Source organism: Eublepharis macularius, chromosome 5 (assembly GCF_028583425.1).
Source record: "Eublepharis macularius isolate TG4126 chromosome 5, MPM_Emac_v1.0, whole genome shotgun sequence".
Lineage (NCBI taxonomy): Eukaryota > Metazoa > Chordata > Lepidosauria > Squamata > Eublepharidae > Eublepharis > Eublepharis macularius.
Window position 1 is genome coordinate 40,910,745 of NC_072794.1, and position 20,679 is coordinate 40,931,423.

General features: G+C 46.7%; 1 protein-coding gene across 1 annotated transcript; it reads right to left on the reverse strand.

The window, feature by feature from the left end:
- Window positions 1-4,068: 4,068 nt before the first annotated feature.
- On the reverse strand, window positions 4,069-20,277 carry LOC129330314 (complement factor H-related protein 5-like). The gene is made up of 5 exons (XM_054980345.1): window positions 20,210-20,277; window positions 16,706-16,885; window positions 15,854-16,009; window positions 6,750-6,920; window positions 4,069-4,079 (listed from the first exon to the last, which is right to left on the reverse strand). Exons 1-5 carry the CDS (start codon window positions 20,238-20,240, stop codon window positions 4,069-4,071), a joined length of 549 nt encoding a protein of 182 aa, XP_054836320.1. The 5' UTR covers window positions 20,241-20,277.
- Window positions 20,278-20,679: the final 402 nt, after the last annotated feature.

The window sequence follows — 20,679 nt, forward strand, 5'->3', positions numbered from 1 at the left end:
CCACACAATAAACATGTATATTAAGTTTCAGGCAGGTAGCTGTATTGATCCACAGTAAAAGACCAAGATTTGAGCCCTGAGGCACTTTAAAGACTCACAAAAGTTCCAGAAGATAAGTTTCAGAAAATAAAAGCTCCCTTCGTGGAGATCTCTGCTCCCTTATATCCCAGTCAGAAGGTGGGAGGGATGTTGCAAAGAAGGGAGGCAGGATGCCAAGGTACAATGCTAAATGTAATCAGCTTGACACGAGCAGGGGAGAAATGCTAATTTAGAAACATCATGTTAATTTTTTAAAATATTAAATCTGGAGCTGGAAAACAGGTCACCAACTAGACATTACTAATGACAGAGGTCATAGCGTTCCATTCAGTCAAAATAGCCAAACACATCATGTCAGTTTTGTGATTCACATGAAATATAATCATCATTATTGGGGTTTTATTTCATGGGAGAAATAGCTGAAGTCATTTTTTAAAAATATCCTACCAACATTTTTAGTCAGTTAAGTGCACAACTTCATTCGATTATGGGTCAGTCTCCCAAATATGAACATTCCATTAATACTATCAGCAGCGACAACCCTTATTGGAATTCATCCTTCCAGGTCTATGACTGAACAGGGACTAGCCTCTTGAGACTTCTCGCAATAATTAGCTTCTCTTTGTTCAGCAAATACTTATCTTTGCCCACATGTTGTCCAATTATTGATTCCCTATTGCAAATCAATATATTAACTTGGATATATGTAATACTTTTGCCAAGCCTGGTTAACCATTAGCCATCACAAATGAATGGCAATTTATTCTTCATACACTGCCTTTCTAGCCTGGAATAGATGACAACTCCCCCCTTTGTATTGTCGAAGGCTTTCACGGCCGGAGAATGATGGTTGTTGTGGGTTTTCCGGGCTGTATTGCCGTGGTCTTGGCATTGTAGTTCCTGACATTTCACCAGCAGCTGTGGCTGGCATCTTCAGAGGTGTAGCACCAAAAGATAGAGATCTCTCAGTGTCACAGTGTGGAAAAGATGTGGCAGGTCATTTATATCTACTCAGGAGGGGTGGGGTTGAGCTGAGTCATCCTGTAAGAGTTTCCCAGGGTGTGGAATGCTAATGGCGGGAGGCCTCACTGTATCCTCCTCAGGATACAGTGAGGCCTCCCGCCATTAGCATTCCACACCCTGTATCCTCCTCAGGATTTTAGTGATATTCTTTCAGTGATATTCTTGGTTACTCATTCATGCAAATATATTTTTAACTTGTATACCTAACTTTGTTTCCCTTTAGTGGGTGTCTTTAGTGGGTGTTAGTAACAAACAGCCAATCATACATAATTTTTTTGAACACAGTTTGGAACTGGTGTTATAGAACTTGTTGCCTCTTCTGGTGGAGCCGAAGTACATTCACCGTTCTGTGTCTTCCCAGCCTAATTGTTGCTTTATTTCTCTGGTTTTCCCTTCAAGAATGGATATATATTTGGTTGGGTTTTATGTCCCACATCAGTTTTTTAGAACATGAACTGGCCCCTATCTTTCAAAGCAGAGCAGGAAGTGAGACAGCTGATGCTGACACACTCTGCCAAGCAGCATATCAGCCTACTCGTCTTCATAGATCAATCTTGGTAAATTATCAAAGGGAAGGTTGACCTTGAGGAAGACCAGCTATTCTACAAGCCAAGGGAGAAGGCATGAGCTGTGAGAGGTGTTTACGTTGCTCATCTGGGAAAATACCAATTCACTCTGCACACTCATTAAAGGGCAGGAGAGGAGCTTCTAGGCTACAATAGAGAGGTCTGGTAGACTGTCTCCTTCATGGCCCAGTAAGCCAAGAGATCAGAATCAGGCACTCATAGAGCTGTGCAAGTTAGAGCTAGATGCAGCGGCAAGGCATGAGGGGTGAGAAGGGGCGAGTTGGTGCTGGGGTGTGATCACTGGGCCTGGATGGGAAGGGTGCGTTTGTGTGAATCTGGCATAGTTCTGATGAACTGCTGGGGTGATCTGATGTCGAGATTGCATTAATATCCATGTGGCTAGCGGGGTTGGGGGTGGCTGCAATACAGTTAGAAGTAGGAAAACTGTTTCGGGTACAGCCTGATGTTGAATCCTTTGTAAAACAGAACTTTAAGAAACTTATTATTAGTAATGCTGTGATTGCACGTTTCCTCTTCCACTTCTGGTATTGTAAATGGCATTTTCGCCTAAAGCATGTGTGACTCAGTGCAATCCTGAGAACACTTTTCAGCAATTGAACAGACCTGAGAAAGATTCTGAATAAAATTTGTTTAGGATTGTTCTCTGAGCTCTTATAATAATCATCCTTTCTCATGAGTAAGGTACTAGTAAAGTTAACAGGACATCCTTCCTAAGAAAGCTACAATTCGAAGTGTGCTTACTGGGAAGTAAGGCTCGTTGAGTGAAGTGCAAGTAATAACCCAGTCTTGTGCATGTTGAGTTGGAAATGTTTGTTTAGGACTGTAAATGTTCACAGTTCCTGAATCTTGTGGGGCCTGATCTAGAAGCTAAGTAGGGTCGGCCTTGGTTAGTAATTGGATGGGAAACCTTCAACAAAAACCAGGGTTGCAGAGGCAGGCAATGGCATACCACCTCTGTTAGTCTCTTGCCATGAAAGCCTCATCAGGGGTCACCATAAGTCAGCTATGACTTGAGGGCACTCTCCACCGCAACTCTACCACTATGTAACAATATTAGTGATGCCTGGCACATTGTGTGTCTAACAGGAAATAAAACCCATTCTCCTGCAAAATCTCTTTAATTACTTAATCACCTGTGAAGAGTGTCTTATTAATTATTTATTGTCTAAATAATGCCAGGGTAGTTTTTGTTCCCATTACACAATGGCAAGCACCAGACATTGGGGGTGGAGGAGAAAGAACAGCTGCTCAATGGAACAATCCATAAAAAGCTATTTAAAGTGGAACAGTCCATAAAAGTTATTTAAGGCTGCCCCACACCTCTCACACAGACTCTGCAGAGCTCCAAATGGCATGCACACACTTTGTCAAGTGCCAGTCAGGACACAGCAGCATTGAGGGCTCCTCAAGAGAAGGTGAGCCCTGGGTAGCCAGCCCTGAACCAGAAACCAGCAAGCAGACTGACAAACTGCAGGCTCATCAGGACCAACATCCCCAGTCCGTATATGTATCTTAGAACATATGTCAAGAATTAGAAATAGGACTATGGAAGCTCCCCTGGTTGATCACTTTTTAAATTGTCACCAAAAAGAAACAGAATTTCAATTTACAGTTTTATGTGGTTTCAAAGAGACCTCCTGCTAAAACACAATGGGATCTGCTGCAGAAAGAGGCTTTTTGGACCTACACATTAGAGAGTTTACACCCTTATGGTCTTAATAATGAATTAAATTTAACATGTTTTCTGTAAGGATTTTTTAAACATGTACTTTATGACCACTAATAACAACAACAACAACAACAACAACATTCGATTTATATACCACCCTTCGGGACAACTTAATGCCCACTCAGATTGGTTTACAAAGTATGTTATTATCCCCACAACAAAACACCCTGTGAGGTGGGTAGGGCTGAGAGAGCTCCAGAGAGCCATGACTAGCCCAAGGTAACGCAGCTGGCTTCAAGTGGAGGAGTGAGGAATCAAACCCGGCTCTCCAGATTAGAGTCCCACGCTCTTAACCACTACACCAAACTCTCCAATGTGTATTTGGGTCCTGTGTCTTTAATTTGATTGCTGTGAGCTGCTGCATGTTATTTAAATTGATTCACGTGGGGAGCGGCATTATTTAAATTGACTCTTGTGGGGAGTGGCGATGTTTGTGGTGTGCAGAGAATAGCACGTGAGATTTGTTTTCCTGTGATTTTGGTGAGTTATTCAATGTAATTCTTCTAGGTAATTCAAAGAGACAGCTGGTGCATGTAAATATTTTTATTCAAACATTTTTTTATTTATATACCTCATGTCTGGCAGACCAAATGCGTGGCCCCCTGATGAAGTGATTATATGAAACAAGATAGATTGTTCAGCCAACCCCTTGTTGGACAGAGGGAGGGGGTCTTTTTCCTTCCCCCATCTTCACAGCTCCACTGAAAAAGTAAAAAGAAAAGCAGGTTACATATTTGGAAATACATTGAAGAGTTACCTTCACCAGTGGGGTTCCTACCGGAGCATCCCTTTTCCATGCACTTATTTGGAAGAAAAAGAAAAACTATATAATTTCTGATAGACTGAGCTCTTACAGTATTTTTGGACTGAGTTCACAAGTTACAGGTGGCTATTGTTTGTATGATTTGGTAACTGAATGTACTTGTTGACAGAGATATGTCTTTCATTATTGGAATGTGAATTGACTTTTGTCATAACTTTTAAATATTTATTAGTATTTATTAGAACACTAAGTCACCTTGCACTTTCAAATGATATCAAAATGGAATGCTTTATATGGTTTATTGATTCCAGTGGTGTGGTTCATCCATTGAGTGTATATTGAGGTTTCTTGACCGGGGGGGCGGGTCTCTTTTGTTTTTGTCACACCCTTGGAGTGCCAGAGATGGAAGCAAGCCCAGCCCTCAGGTATCTAACTATAAAACGCAGCCAAGGAAGACCATGAGGCATGGAAGCAACAAGTTGCCACCTCTCAGACTCTTGCATTGGATTCTGCTTTGTTTCCTGAGACTCCTTGGACTGGCCCTGACTCTGCCTTTATCTAGCCCTGGAATTTGCCTACAGATGACTCTCAGACCTTCTGGCCTTGCATTTGGAATGCTCCTTGGAACAGGCTACTACAGACATTTGGCCTAGGACTGGACCTTGATTACACTGTTGGAATTGGCCCCTTGCCTGAGCCCTCCATGCTCTGGAAATGCAGCCCATGCCACCCTGGCCTGGCACCCAACAGTTTGCTTCCACCCCAAACCTCCATGACATGGAAATGGTAGCAGCTACCTTGGGGAGCCTCACAGCACTACAAGCTCAGGTGCAACTCACTCACACACCAGATGCATTGCAACAGCAGCTTGCCACTCTCCGTACCGCACCTGCTGCACCTCAGTCTGTCAGGTGCCCAGTCAACCCCCCAGACAGGTTAGAGGGCAATGTGGAGGAATTCCCAGCCTTCCTTGCCCAGTGTCAGCTCTGCATAGAAATCCAGGCCAGAGATTTCCTCACAGACAAGGTGAAGGTTTGCTTTATTCTAAGTCTCTTAAAGGGGCAGGTGGCCAAATAGGCCACACCTTTCTTGCTCTCCAAGTCTACAATGCTGGAAAACTTCCCAAACTGTGTCCCCCACATTACCGCTACTTTTGCAAACCCCCTGAAAGCTGAAAAGGCCAACCAGATAATATGTGCCATAAAACAGGGGAAGGGCACCATACTCAGTACACCACTGAATTCCAACGATTGGCCCAGGGTTTGGACTAGAATGAGGCAGCCCTTATACACCGGTATGTGGAAGGGTTATCAAACAATGTCTTAGATGAGGTTGCTCAGGTACAATGCCTATGGATCTACAGGTTCTGATTAGAGATGGGCACGAACCACATTATGAACTTCAAAAACCCACGAAATTGACGATTGTGCGATTGCGATCCAGCAGTTCGTGATTGTTGACGGCAAACGAACCAGCGTTCGGAAGAAGCCTGGTTCAGTGCATTTGGCCGTGGTTCGGGAAGCTTCTATGTTGGTATGTAATAGTTAGAGCAAATAGAGCTATAGGTTTAATTATTTGATCCTCCCATTCTGTCTTGTATATTCTAATGTGACTGTGCACCTTAATAAATAACTATATTATATTTGTGTGTGGGTGTGTGACTTGGGTTCTCAAAACTCAAGGACTTTGCTGAACCCATTTTTTGCCTGTCTCATGAACCACCTACCAGATAACTATTGTCTGCTGTGAACTCTGCCTGCAACCACACCTTTGCAAGGTAGACTTTGCTACTATAGCTCCCTTATAGGCTTGGAGTGGTGTCCCTCCCTTCCTAAGCTTTGGGGACCCTGAGGGACTGGTGGCAGTAATTGAGGGCATTTGAGGGACTTTCCTTCTCTTGCCAATTTGATAACTGCATTTAGCCCGGCTTGTAGAACTCTGCTGGCTGGATTGAGGCACCAGAGACCTGTAGCCATGACAGGTGGTATATAAACTGAATGTTATTATGTTAATGTTATTATTAAGCCTGGAGATACATTTCTATGCTGCCCCTTTGCATCCTCCTAACAGTACACATCAGTTTTCTTAGAGCGGAACTACAAGTGACAAAAGGCACAGATTGGACACTTGTCAGCTTCCCTCAAGTTTTGATGGGAAATGTAGGCATCCTAGTCTTGCAGCTTGGCTCTCCGACTGCTGTCCAATGGACTTTTCAACTGTCACTTGTCCAACATTCCACCAAACTGCCTACATTTCCCATCAAAATTTGAGAGAAGCTGGCAAGTGTCCAATCTGTGCCTTTTGTCACTTGTAGTTCCGCTCTTACTGAGACAAACAGCAGCTGCCTGGAGCTGTTTCAGGTTAGGAAAATGGGGGGGAGGGGCAAGGTTTAAGACCCCTCTCCCATCCCCAACCACCTTGGTCCTAATACAGATCAGAAGCCTGTATGCCTGACAATGAAGTTTGGAAATAGAAGGGGAGTTTCAGAAACCCTCACATCTAAATAAACGTGTGTAGAATTGGACAGAACATACCACTTTTGTCAAGTTACTGTCATTCATACTTTTCTATAACATTGAACTTCTCAAAATAAGGGGGAAATACACACCAATACAGCGTGGGGGTGTTTCCCACTTTCCATCTTCACATGATATTTCTTCTGGCCCTTCAAGCAGGAAATGTTCCTTACATGTAAATCGCATCTTTTCTCCATTTTCATAGTTTCTCACCTCAATTATTTCAGCGGCATTTGGAACGTGAGGTGGAGGCGGGCAGAGTTCTTTAACAAAAATATCTTTCCATTAGAAATTAATGAGTCAAAATAACATGAGACATCTTGGAATCTCTTATTTTGGAAACTACTATCATGGACCTTTTCTTAAAGGTCTTTAATCGTTTCCTCTTAGACAAATTCAACACTGTGACCACTTAATTGCTTTAGTGAAAATATAAGGACCCACCAAGAACCCCCCTCACCCCAGTTCTCTGACTCACCTTAAATAGCTTGCCATTTCCCACCCCATGGGTTATGCGTGTATGGGTTGCGCAGTATGGATCGCTGCACTGAGATATTATTTACTGTACCTGAGATTTTGAATATATTTTTATCTTACTAATTTAATACATGTTGTTATCCACTTCGAGACTGCTTGGACTATACATTTATATTAATAGTAATAATAACAGTAACAGCAATGAAACAGGCTGTGTTTCATGCACTTTATGAAGAGAGGCAAACTCAGATTTGCCCTTGAGCCTCTCAGAGCTTCCTCTCTTACCTCACTCTTTTCTTCTTCCTCCCAACTCCTGGCCTTTCAACCCACCTGTGAGAGTGGCAACACAATGTGAGAACCACCAATGTGGTGAACCACTGCTGGCCTTTTTTCTTTCTTTAAATCCCACCCTTCCTCCAGTTTGGCATTCTAGGCAGAACGAGAACCAGTCAGGTTTCCGTGCTTTTGGGGCTGCAGCCAAAGCAAGGCATCCTAGCCACAAGTTCCTGCTTGCAACTTTAATGTGAATTTGCAGTCATATCATTCACTCCAGATTTCTATGACTTGGGCCACAGGTGATAAAGAAGCCAGGTGTGCAGTCTAATCTGGGATTTCTTGCCTTTGAACCCTGGGCTGGAGCTCTCAATCTACTTTCTCCATATCACTCTATGCTCCATTTTGAGGCTGAGCAAAATCAAAGCAGTTGGCTGCTTTGGTGCCAAGAGAAATCCAGTGGTGATGGTGTCACAAGCTACTGCTTCTTTCCATGTGCTTATCGGATGCTTTCAATATCATGTCAGCAATGGTGAACCTATGGCACACAGCTGGCATGGAGAGCCCTCTCTGTGGGCACGCAAGCCAAGTTGCCGGAGCGCTAGTTCCAGGGCTCATTTGGAGGGGGAATGCCTGGAACGGCATTCTGAGCAGAGATCACATGGGTTTTGGCCCTGCCCACGTGATTCCTTTTCCTCAAGGCTGCCTCCCTGCTGCCCGTCTCTTTAGCAGCAGGAAGCAGAGGCAGCAGCCAGGCTGCTGGGGCTAGCTTTCTAAAAAAGAGTAAGCTGCTTTGATTTAACTTGCTTTACTTTCAGTCGTGGCTCTTGAGTGAGAGAGAGAGAGAGAGAGAGAGAGAGAGAGAGAGAGAGAGAGAGAGAGAGAGAGTGCTTGCAAGCAGGGCTGCTGGTCTAAAGAAGGGCAAACTGCTTTGATTTAACTTGCTTTACTTTCAGTCATGGCACGAATCAAAAAAATTTAACGAACCAGCGGATCATGGTTCGGTGCAGACGACGATCCTGAATTCGCGAACCGCAACTAACATCTCCTGTTGCTGAACCGGTTCGTGGTTCGTGGTTCGTGGAGGCCAAAGTGGAGTGCGTCAGTATTCCCAGCGATACAGGAACGGTGGGTGATGCTGGTGGCTTCCGGGCCTGGTGGGCATGGGGAGGAGGTGGGGGGTCTGGCCGCTCACCAGCAGCACCCCCCATGTGCCTGCCTGCCAGGCCAAACTGGAGCGCGCTGGTATTCCCAGCGATAAAGGAACGGTGGGTTTTGGCGGCGGCCACCAGGCCTGGCAGGCACGGGGAGACAGCAATGAGCCGCCTCCCCTCAGGGGGTGGGGGGTCTGGCTGCTTGCTGGTGGCACCCCCCATGTGCCCGCCCGCCAGGCCAAAGAAGATCATGCTGGTATTCCCTGCAATGGCAGGAATGTGGGTGATGACAGCGGCCACTGGGCCTGGTGGGCACGGGGAGGAGGCGTTGAGCCGCCTCCCCTCAGGGGGCGGGGAGTCTGGCCGCTCGCCGGTGGCACCCCCCATGTGCCTGCCTGCCAGGCCAAAGAAGAGTGTGCTGGTATTCCCAGCGATAAAGGAACGGTGGGTGATGGCGGCGGCTGCCGGGCCTGGCGGGCACAGGGAAATGGTGATGAACCACGTCCCCTCAGGGGGTGGGGGCATCTGGCCGCTCGCTGGCGGCACCCCCCATGTGCCTGCCTGCTAGGCTGAAAAGGAGCATGCTGGTATTCCCGGTGCAGGCCAGAAGGTGTGTACTGGGGCAGCCGCCGGGCCTGGCGGGCATGGGGAGGCAGCGTCGAGCCGCCTCCCCTCAGGGGGTGGGGGTTCTAGCTGCTCACCGGCAGCACCCCCCATGTGCCCACCCACCAGGCCAAAGAAGAGCACGTTGCTATTCCCAGAGTAGGTGGGAGAGGACCTGTCATCATGAGGAGGGGGAGGGGGAATATCCCCCAGCATCTGCAGGTCCTCACCCGAGGGTCCCACCGAGGAACAGTGTGGCGGAGGCAGCCAACTGTACACACCTTCCTGCCTTGCCGGAAAAGATGGGAGGGAGAGGATATGTCATCATGAGGGGGAGGGGGAATATCCCCCAGCCACCGTGGGTCCTCACCCAAGTGTCTCACCGAGGAACAGTGTGGTGGAGGCAGCCAACAGTACACACTTTCCTGCCTTGCTGTAAAAGATGGAAGGGAGAGGACATGTCATCATGAGGAGGGGGAGGGAGACTATCCCCCAGCCACCATGGGTCCTCACTCGAGGGTCCCACTGAGGAACAGTGTGGCAGAGGCAGCCAACAGTACCCACTTTCCTGCCTTGCCGGAAAGGATGGGAGGGAGAGGACCTGTCATGTGGGAGGTAAGTGGGAAGATCCCACCCCCAACCTCCAGGCCAAAGAAGAACGCGCTGGTATTCCCAGTGCGGAGGGGCCGGGACACTCTATCTATCTCTACATACAGTTCTCCAACCATATACCATTCTCTAACATTCATTCTCTAATGTTTGTGCATACATTCTAGTGTCCTTTGCTTTATACTGATACATTCTGTACTGTTTGTCTCTTTCTTTGTTTTTGATTTTCAGTCCTTTTCTCCATAGACGTGGCGTGTTCTGTTCGATTCTATATCTCGTTGATGCGTTCGCATTCTATTTCTACTTCTAGAACAGTTGACATCTGTGTGCCCCTTTCAATCTGTTTCTCTGTTTTTCCCTCTCACTGTCTGTTTGCAACTTTCGATCTCTCTCTGTCTCTTCGTATGTGATTCCACCACTGTTTTCAGAATCTCTCTATTTCTATGTATATATCTGTCCTTTATTATTTCTTTCCATCTCTAGCTGTCTTTTTTTCTCTTTCAACAACTACGTTGTTTTCTATTTTCCTTTCTCTATCATCATCCATCTGTAGGCTTGTGTGTCCATCTTTTTCCAATGGTTTTGTTGTTGTTTTTCAATACATCTTTCTATCTGTCTCTCTGTCTTGTTCTGTCCGACATGAGGAGGGGGAGGGGGAAGATCCCCCCAGCAGCTACGGCTCCTCAACTGAGGATCCCACTGAGGAGTAATACAGTGGCAGCCGACAGTACCCACCTTCCTGCCTTGACAGAAAGGACAGGAGTTGCAGGACACATTCCCATCCAGCTGAAAGCGGTCCCGTCAGTCTCGTTGATGGGTGCCACCACATTGTCAACCGACTATATCCGTACACAATACAATCAGCTGGGCGAGCGCAACCAAGCTGTGTAACCAAGGAGGGAGCAGTAACAGGATAGTACCTCATGAAGCAGGGGCTGACCTGATCCGCCATCCTGCCTTTGCGGAAAGTAGGGGATGGGCAGGAGAGGAGGCATTGCTTGGATGGGTCAGAGTGGTTCCTGAGAAGGGGAGATGGAAATGGGACAGCGGCAGCAGCAGCTGACAGCGGCCACCTTCCTGCCTTTGCAGGAAGGACATCAGTCGAGTGACCCATTCCCCCTGCTCAGAGGGCTCTGCGTTTGCAATGGATGGGGGCACCGTGTGGCTGAAATATATGTGAAACAGTTCCTTAGCTGCTGCGCAAGTGCCCAAAGGAAGCTGCCATCAGTAGCATCACCCACTGTCCTGCCTTGCCGGAAAGGATGGGAGGGAGAGGACCTGTCATGTGAGGGGTAATTGGGAAGATCCCCCCACAACCGCCAGGCCAAAGAGGAGCACGCTGGTGTACCCCCCCCACAGCCCCACACTGACTTCACATCAGAGAATCACCCAAAACACAATTGCTGTCAAAAACAGTGAAGTGAGTTGTGTTATTTTTGTGTAGTATCATAGAATCATAGAGCTGGAAGGGGCCATACAGACCATCTAGTCCAACCCCCTGCCCAGTGCAGGATCAGCCTAAAGCATCTCTGACAAGTATTCATCCAGCCTCCTCTTGAAAACTGCCAGTGAGGGGGAGCTTACCACCTCCCTAGGCAGCTGATTCCACTTTTGAACTACTCTGACTGTGAAAAAGTTTTTCCTAATATCCAGCTTTGTGCATGTAATTTAAGCCCATTGCTTCGGGTCCTACCCTCTGCTGCCAACTGGAACAGCTCCTTGCCCTCCTCCAAATGATAGCCTTTCAAATATTTAAAGAGAGCAATCATGTCCCCCCTCAACCTCCTCTTCTCCAAACTAAACATTCCCAAGTCCCTCAGCCTTTCCTCGTAGGGCTCAGTCTCCAGACCCCTGATCATTCTCGTCGCTCTCCTCTGCACCCTCTCGATTTTGTCCACATCCGTTTTGAAGTGAGGCCTCCAGAACTGCACACAATACTCCAGGTGCGGCCTGACCAAGGCAGTATAGAGAGGGGCTATGACCTCCTGCGATTTCGACGCTATGGCCCCTTTGATACAACCCAAGATTGAAGTAGCCTTTTTTGCCACTGCATCACACTGACTGCTCATATTTAGTTTACAGTCCACTCTTACCCCAAGATCCCTTTCACATATACTACTACCCAGAAGTGTATCCCCCATCCAGTATTTGTGCTTCCCATTTTTTGGCCCAGATGTAATACTGCGCACTTGTCTTTGTTGAATTGCATCCTATTCACAGCTGCCCACTTCTCCAGAGTATTCAGGTCTTGTTGAATTTTAATTCTATCTTCTTGGGTGTTTGCTACTCCTCCCAATTTGGTATCATCAGCAAATTTAATGAGCAGCCCTTCCACTCCTTCATCCAGATCATTGATAAAAATATTGAAAAGTACCGGTCCCAAAACTGACCCTGCAGCACCCCACTAGACACCTCCCTCCAATCTGATGAAACGCCGTTGACCACCACTCTTTGAGTGCGGTCCTCCAACCAGTTCCCTATCCACTGAACTGTCCACTCCACAGTCTTCCAGTTTGCCCATCAGAATGTCATGGGGGACCTTATCAAAAGCTTTACTGAAATCCAGATAAATCACGTCAACAGAGTTCCCTCGATCCAGTAAGCTGGTCACTAGATCAAAGAAGGAAACCAGGTTGGTCTGGCAAGATCTGTTAGGAACAAAGCCATGCTGACTTCCCCAGATCACTGAGCGGTCCTTCAGATGCTTACAGATTGATCCCTTTAAAATCTGTTCTAATATCTTCCCAGCAACAGAAGTCATACTGACTGGCCTGTAGTTTCCCTGGTCATCCTTCTTCCCTTTCTTAAAGATTGGGACAACATTTGCTCTTCTCCAATCTTGTGGCACATCCCCAGTCCTCCAGGAGGCCTTGAAGATGATGGACAGGGGTTCTGCAAGTTCTCTAGAAAGTTCTTTCAGCACTCTTGGGTGCACCCCATCTGGCCCAGGGGATTTGTATTCATCCAGTGCAGCCAGATGTCTCTCCACAACCTCTCTATCAATGTCAATTAGCCACTCAGGTGACCTGCCACATTTTCTACTATCTCTAGATGTGCCTGAGTTCTTCAGGGAGAAAACAGAGGCAAAAAAGTCATTAAGCCTGTCTGCTTTTTCTCTGTCCTGCATCAGAGTTTCTCCATCTACTCCCAACAGCGGTCCAATTGCCTCTTTTACTTTGCTTTTGCTTCTCACATATCTGTAGAAGTTTTTCTTATTGTAGCTAGCCCTCCTGGCCAGACCCAGCTCGTACTGAGCTTTGGCCTCTCTGATGGCTGATCTGCAGTACCTAGTAACCCTCATATACTCCTCTTTAGAGGTCTGTCCTTCTCTCCATTTCCTGAACATTTCCTTTTTCTCCCTTAGCTTATTCTGGAGCTCTCTGTGTATCCACATTGGTTTCTTGGAGCCCTTACCATGTTTCCGTCTTGCTGGGATAGTGAGGGCTTAAGCTTGCAAAAGCTCATGTTTGAGAAGGGCCCACCCTTCACTCGCTCCTTTCCCTTCCAGCACACTTCCCCATGGAATGACTCTCATCAAGCCTCTGAGTTCATCGAAGTTGGCCCTTCGAAAATCTTACCTACAAGTCTGGCTATGAACTTCCTTGGCCCCCCACAGCAACTGGAATTCAAGGATGACATGGTCACTTCCCCCTAAGGTCCCCACCACCTTCATCTCATCTACCAATTCTTCCCTGTTGGTTAATATCAAGTCTAGTATGGCCGAGCCCCTTGTAGCTTCCTCCACCTTTTGAAAAAGGAAGTTATTGGCCAGGCAGGTCAGGAAATTGCATGATTCATGACGCTTTGCTGAGCCTGTCTCCCAGCACACATCGGGGAAGTTGATTGCTTTCATGCCCTGTTGTGCCCTCCTACTGTGTAACCTAAAGCAGTTAAAGAAATAAAGTGTTTTTGACAGGAATTGTGTTTTGGGTGATTCTTTAATGTGAATTGAGTTGTGTTATTTTTGTGTAAGATACTGCTGGAATGCCCTTTGGTGTGCCCCCCTGCTGTGTAACCTACAGCTGTTCAAGAAATAAAGTGTTTTTGACAGGAATTGTGTTTTTGTGATTCTTTAATGTGAAGTGAGTTTTTATTTTTGTGTAGGGGAATGCTGGGATGCTCTTTGGTGTGCCCCCCTGCTGTGTAACCTACAGCTGTTAAAGAAATAAAATGTTTTGACAGGAATTGTGTTTTTGTAATTCTCTGATGTTAAGTGAGTTGTGTTATTTTTCTGTGTGGGGGACTGCTGGTGTAATGTGTCACAATGCTTTGCCTACTTGTACTTTGAAAGTGAGAAAATATTTTTAAAAAACTTTATTCAGTGTGTGTTTGTCTTTTATTCTTTGTTGTGCAGTTGGTTCCCATCATAGGAAACAATGGGGCTGGCTGGCCAGCCATCTCTGTAGGTGGTGGGGGAATTTGGGGGAGGGTGTCTGTGGTTCAGGTGCTCTTTCACAGGGACAAGCTCGCACTCAGGAGTGTGCCCACCATTGTGGCACCCCTGGGCTGTGCATAATTGCCCTGGGAAAGAGAGTTTAAAAGTTCCCATCACAGGGAACAATGGGAGACGGCTGGCCAGCCTGCTCCTGGGGTAGTTGCCGGTGTGGGAATGTTGGGGAGGGTGTCTTTGGGTCAGTGTGGGGCTGTGGGGGGTGGATTTAAAAGGGGGACTATGCCTGTGGCCATAGATGCCACATTCCGTGGGTTCCTGCTGTGGGAGATTTTCCCATAACAGGAATCAATAGAAAGTGGCTGGCCACAGGACAGGGGAGGTTAGGTTTTGGGGAGGGGTGTGTGGTATTTGGCAGTTTGGGTGCAGGTGGACTGTGGCTGTGGCCATTGTCAGCCCCAATCCCATGTGTTTCTGCAGTGTGGAAGTCTTCCCCACAGTAGAAAGACAAAGTGGTGTGGCAGGAGAACCACCTTTGGGGGGGGCATAAAATGCCCCCCCAAAGTGGGATCTGGTTGAGCCTTGGTGGAGGGTGGGAGGACAGGTAGGGGATGGGCCCCTGAAGGTTGGGGGCATTTTGCATGCAAAATGCCACCCCTAACCAGATAAACCTCTCTTATTTCCCCCATAAGAAATAATGGAGAAAGGGGGGGCTAAGAGCAGCATCTTTGGGAGGCCATAAAATGCCCCCCCACGTGAGATCTGCTTGAGCCTTGGTGGAGGGACAGAGGACAGGCAGGAGGAGGTCCCCTGAAGTTTTGGGGGCATTTTGCATGCAAAATGCCACCCCTAGCCAGACAAGCCATAGGAAATAATGGAGGGGGAGCTAAGAGCAGCATCTTTGGGAGGCCATAAAATGCCCCCCCCCAAGTGGGAACAGCTTGGGCCTTGGTGGAGGTTTGGAGGACAGGTGGGATACGGGCCCCTGAAGAAGAATCGGCTTGCCGTTTCAGTATTCCCTGAATACCAAAACGGTTTCCTGATTCAGTTAAAACCGAATCAGGTTTACTGAAACAGGCAGGCCTTGCCACCCCTAGTCATGACTCGTGAGTGAGTGAGTGAGTGAGTGAGTGAGTGAGTGAGTGAGTGAGTGAGTGAGTGAGTGAGTGAGTGAGTGAGTGAGTGAGTGAGTGAGTGAGTGAGTGAGTGAGTGAGAGAGAGAGAGAGAGAGAGAGAGAGAGAGTTTGAAGCAGGGCTGCTGGTCTAAAGAAGGGCAAACTGCTTTGATTTAACTTGCTTTACTTTCATTCGTGGCTCCTGAGTGAGTGAGAGAGAGAGATGTTAATCAGTTGGGACAACTATATGAGTTGTGTTTTTTAACTAAAAGCTAAGTATTCAAGTTTAATTGCAGTGCTGGCACTTTGAAATAAATAAGTTGGTTTTGTGTTGCAGTTTGGTCACTCGGGCTCAAAAAGGTTCACCATTACTGGCCTATGTGGCATGGCATCTCACCAGCAGCCAAGGTGGGAGTTGCAGAGTTCATAGCTGTAAGAGATCTTTATAATGGAACTTGGCCCACCCACAAAAACTAAGCAGGAAGGCAGTACTGATCTGTTCTGCCCCACTTTGGCCTCTCACAGTCATCCTAGTTAAGAAAGCATCAACTTGTATAGAACATGCAAGACTTTACCTCTGCAGTCTGGCTTGGGTGACCATGTTCCTCTAATACATTTTGTTTTATGCTGGCGGGAATCACAGCTGTAGCTTACAACTTCATTGTAGTTATAGCGGCTTTTCAGGGGGTCAGAGTTTGTATTCTTAGGTATCTTTGGACGTGCACAACCATCTACCAATTCAAATGTTGTTTAAGTAATGTTGTTTGTTAGCAAATAACAATGGAAAGGAATTAAGCAACCTGAAAAAAGTGTTTCTGTTATTTATCTTCATATAAAGTAAAGGTAAAGGTAGTCCCCTGCGCAAGCATTGAGTCATTACTGACCCACGAGGGGGGGTGGGGATGTCGCATCACGATGTCTTCTTGGTGGACTTTTTATGGGGTGGTTTGCCATTGCCTTCCCCAGTCATGTACACTTTACCCCCAGGAAACTGGGTACTCATTTTACCGACCTCGGAAGAACGGAAGGCTGAGTCAACCTTGAGCCGGCTACTTGAACCTGGCTTCTGCTAGGATCGAACTCAGGTTGTGAGCAGAGCTTGGAGAGCAGTACTGTGCTTACCATTCTGTGCCACAGGGCTCTTCTATCTTCATATAGACTGTTTAATTTTTAAACTCCATTACAGATAAATTGCAATTAACTTTTACAACACTCCTGGCTATTATTCACATTTCACAGAAGGAACATTGAGGTCAAGGTGCCACTTGCTCACAGCTCCATTAGCATGTCAATGGCAGGGACAAGCTACAAACCGAGGTCAGGTCTTTCTGCTTCATCTCTGTTTATGCTAATGCAATAAGTAATGATAGGACCAATAAAGCACCTACATATCATTTAGCTGGCTTGTTTCTTATGTTGTGGCTTACCAGCACATGAAGGTAAGTCCCACTTTCCATGGAGACACTTGGCTGGGTTGGTCCCAACAACAGCAAAGGCTTCATCACATTCATATCTCACTGTGTCACCATGGAAATATCGGTTTTTGTTTCTGCTGACAGCATGTCCATTTTGAATAGGAGGAAGTGGCCCACAGATTCTTTTCTCCACTAGAGAAAATCACATAAAGGAGTGTGAATGAACTTGAGTAGGCCCAGATTCTTCCACTCATAAAATTAGTAGTTTTACTCTTAAGGGAGCAGAACATTCCATTTAATTCTCAAAAGCAACACCGTCCATCATTTCTCTATCAATGTGCCAATTCCCCCATGTCAAGCATCTCCTGTATGTTTGATAAAGCATTTTTCAGGCCAGTGTGATCGCCATAGGGAATAGCAGCCATTTGGCAGTTGTGAGTTCCCATGGGAACTTATTTCAGAACTTATTTCATGATTTAGATCATGACCATGGCATGGTGGGAGGAGGTCTACAATGTGACACTCCCCAACTGTGGCAATAGCCGCCTGTCTGGGGGCCAGTGTTTGCCTCCCCGAAGGAGGGGGAGGCAGCCAGGCTTTCTTGGGCATCTGGGAACACTGTAGGGGGACAAAGGCAGTGGCCTTATTAGGCTCCTCCGCCCCCAGCAGCCTCTTGTGCCTCGTGATGGGTGGAGAGAAGACTGCACAGAAGCACCACAAAGCACCACCGCATGGCATATAACTCCTGAGATGGTTTCAGGTCGGAAAAATAGCTTGGGTGGAGGGCAGGAGCCCCTCCCCCATGCTGCAGTCCTCATCTGAATCAGGCCACGGTGGGGCTTCTGGTTTGATTTCCCACAGGAAACTCACTGCTAGCATCCCTCTGAAAGTTCCTCTGGTGATCCTGTGGTATACGTAACATGTAGTCTGGGCCTCAGTCACTTACACACAGATTGTTTGCACTGGGTTGGATGTTATTGGGAAGCAGTTTTTTCCTCCCACTTCCCCACAGCTTTGTGGTGCTTCTGCGTCCCTCAAATTTTCCACACCTTTCCTGAAGTCTTTCCAAACGTGCTTAGCTTTGATGCTTTGGAAAATATTCCCAAAGAGGCACGGTGGCACCCATGTGGGCTGATGAGTCCAGATCTTCCCAGGCCCAGACACATCAGCACCATATGTTCTGTCCCTATAACATGTAATTGGGTGGTCTTTAAAAAAACCTCCCGGTGTCAGTGGCTGGAATGGCCACCTAGGAGGCTGCTAAAACTGATCTGCTTCTATTTTTAAATAGCCACATAAACTCAGAAGTGGAGCTGAACATCTACAGTTTTAAAGGTCAATACATTTTCAAGGAATGTTCCCAGATTTGTTGACAATTCTACTTGTATTTCAAAAGTCACTTCTAAAAAAGGTTCTGCACACTTGTACAAAACTGTGGTCATCCTTCCTTCAGATCAATTTAATATATTGTGTTAGAAATAGAGCCATTAGAATTGACACCTGTTTTTGCATCAGTTGTACATAAATGGCCTACAAATTCTATAAAAATGGCATTCAGGAATACAGGAAACTAGCAGCAAAGCCCGTTGTAGGGAAAAAATACAACAGGATCTAGAAACGGGAGGGCGGGCAGGCAGGCATTCACTCCTCCTCCATCACTGATTCCAGCTGGTGAAGGAGGGGGTGGCATTGTCATCTGCTCCACACCTGATCTGCCTGATCTTGGCCTTGTGAAGGGGTGGTGGGATTTGCTACCTGCTCCATACATGATACATGCCAGGTAAAGGGGGGGCATTACCTCTTGTTTTGTGCCTGACTATGGCTGGGTGAAGGAGTGCAGGCATTGCCTCCTGCTCCAATCCTGATCTGAGGTGGGTAAAGGGGGGTGGGCATTGCCACCAGGTCCCCGCTGGGTGAAGAGAGGAACAGGCATGGCCTCCTGCTCCATGCCTGATCCTGACAGGTGAAAGTGGGTGGCAGGCTTTACTACCTGCTCTGCTCCTGATGCCAGTTGGGTGAAGGAGGTGTGGGCATTGCCACCTGCTCTGCTTCTGATTCCAGCAGGTTGAAAGGGGGGCAGACATTGCTACATGCTTGGCTCCTGACTCCAGCAGGGTGAAGACAGGGTGGACATTACCGCCTGCTCAGTGGCTTATTCCAGTAGGTTGAAGAGGGTGGGCATTGCCACCTGCTCCTTATCCCAGCTGGGTGAAGGGAAGAAGGGCATTGCTTCCTGCTCTGTGCCTGATCCCAGTCAAGTGAAGGCGCAAGGTGGGCATTGCCACCTGCTCCACTCCTGATCCCAAATGGGTGATGGTGGGGGTGAGCATTGCCACCTGCTCCACCAATACCAGCCGGGTTAAGGCAGGGGAGGGCATTGCCACCTACTCCACCCCTAATACCAGCTGGGTTAAAATGGGGGGTGGGCATTGCCATCTGCTCCACTCCTATTACCAGCTGAGTTAAGGTGGGGGTGGCATTGCCAACTGCTCCACTCCTGATCCCAAGTGGTTCAAAGGGGGAGGGGCATTGCCACTTGCTCCACTGTTGATACAAACTGGGTTAAGGCAGGGGTTAGGCATTGCCACCTGCTCCGCTCCTAATACCAACTGGGTTAAGTTGGGGGGGAGGGCATTGCCACCTGCTCCACTCCTAATACCAGCTGGGTGAAAGCGGAAGGTGGGCATTGCCATCTGCTTCAATCCTACTCCCTGCCTGGGCTTCCAACCATGGCACGTTTTCTGGAGGGACATGGTGCCTTGCCTAGGCTTCCCTCCAAGGCAGCGCCCTATGGTGGTGCACCAGGGTATAAAGTGAGTTGTCTGAAATACTCTTACTCAATTAGACAGTAAGATTTGCCAAACAATATAGATGGGGGGAATGGTCATCCCAACCATGCACAAAAATGAAAAATCAAAAATACATATTCACACATTCAAATTCCACACAGTGTTTTGATGGCAAAATTTGACCTCAACATTCACTTTCAGTGATGAAGAAGATTCTCAGAATATTCATCATCAAAATTTGCAGATGAGAATTTTGAGGAGATTTTTTTTTAAGATAAGTTCATTTCAGCTTCACTTAGAATAACTTCCAAATGGAACTCAGCCTCACAATGGGACTTGGACTGCCTTGATTTATCACTGGAAATGATGTGTAAATTATCTGCAAATCCTACTGCAGTTATAGATGCAGTAACACAATCTAAATTTGGTTGCTGTACTTATTTTAAAGAACTGAGATTGTAGTGCAATCCACTTAAGTATACTTGATTTGATGTCACTGCGAAAACAAGTCTATACACACTATTTCAAATGTTATGCCTTGCTGTAGAATCGTTCTAGTACTTTTATTTTTGAATTTTATGTAACAGATGTTTTTTAAAACATATACTGAGAAGTACCAGTAGAAAATATTTTCATTGTCTCTGTAGCAGAGGGAGAGGGAGAGTTAAACAAAGCTGAAGTACATGGTTTTTCCCATGAACGCATTTCTCTGGAAGGCACAGCTTACCTGTGCAATGGCAAAGATGTCCATTGTCCATCGACACACTCTATCTTCTTGGATCCAGTCATTGCAAATCTGAGGTTACACTCATATTCCACCTGCTGACCATGTGGATATTCTTCTTGAAAATCAGTAATAATTCTGCCATCTGTAATGTTGCTAGGTGGCTGACAAGAGTTGACTTCTCCTGGAAAATTTTATTCCAATTCTGGAATTTATTCCAATTCTCCTAAGAAAATTTTATTCCAATTCTGAACTTGTTTATCCAAGACAAGTCCTAACATAACATTTTTCCAAGAGGGCATGCTTAGGATCACTGTGCATGGATCAATTTTCACAATCACCTCAAACGTTGCTACTGACTGCACTGAGATCCAGTCAAGAAGGAGGGTGGAGTTTGTTTGGGAAAGGCTTGAATTACTGGCACCATCTGCATTGCTCCTAGCTTCAAACAATGACAGGGAAGAAGCCCTGGA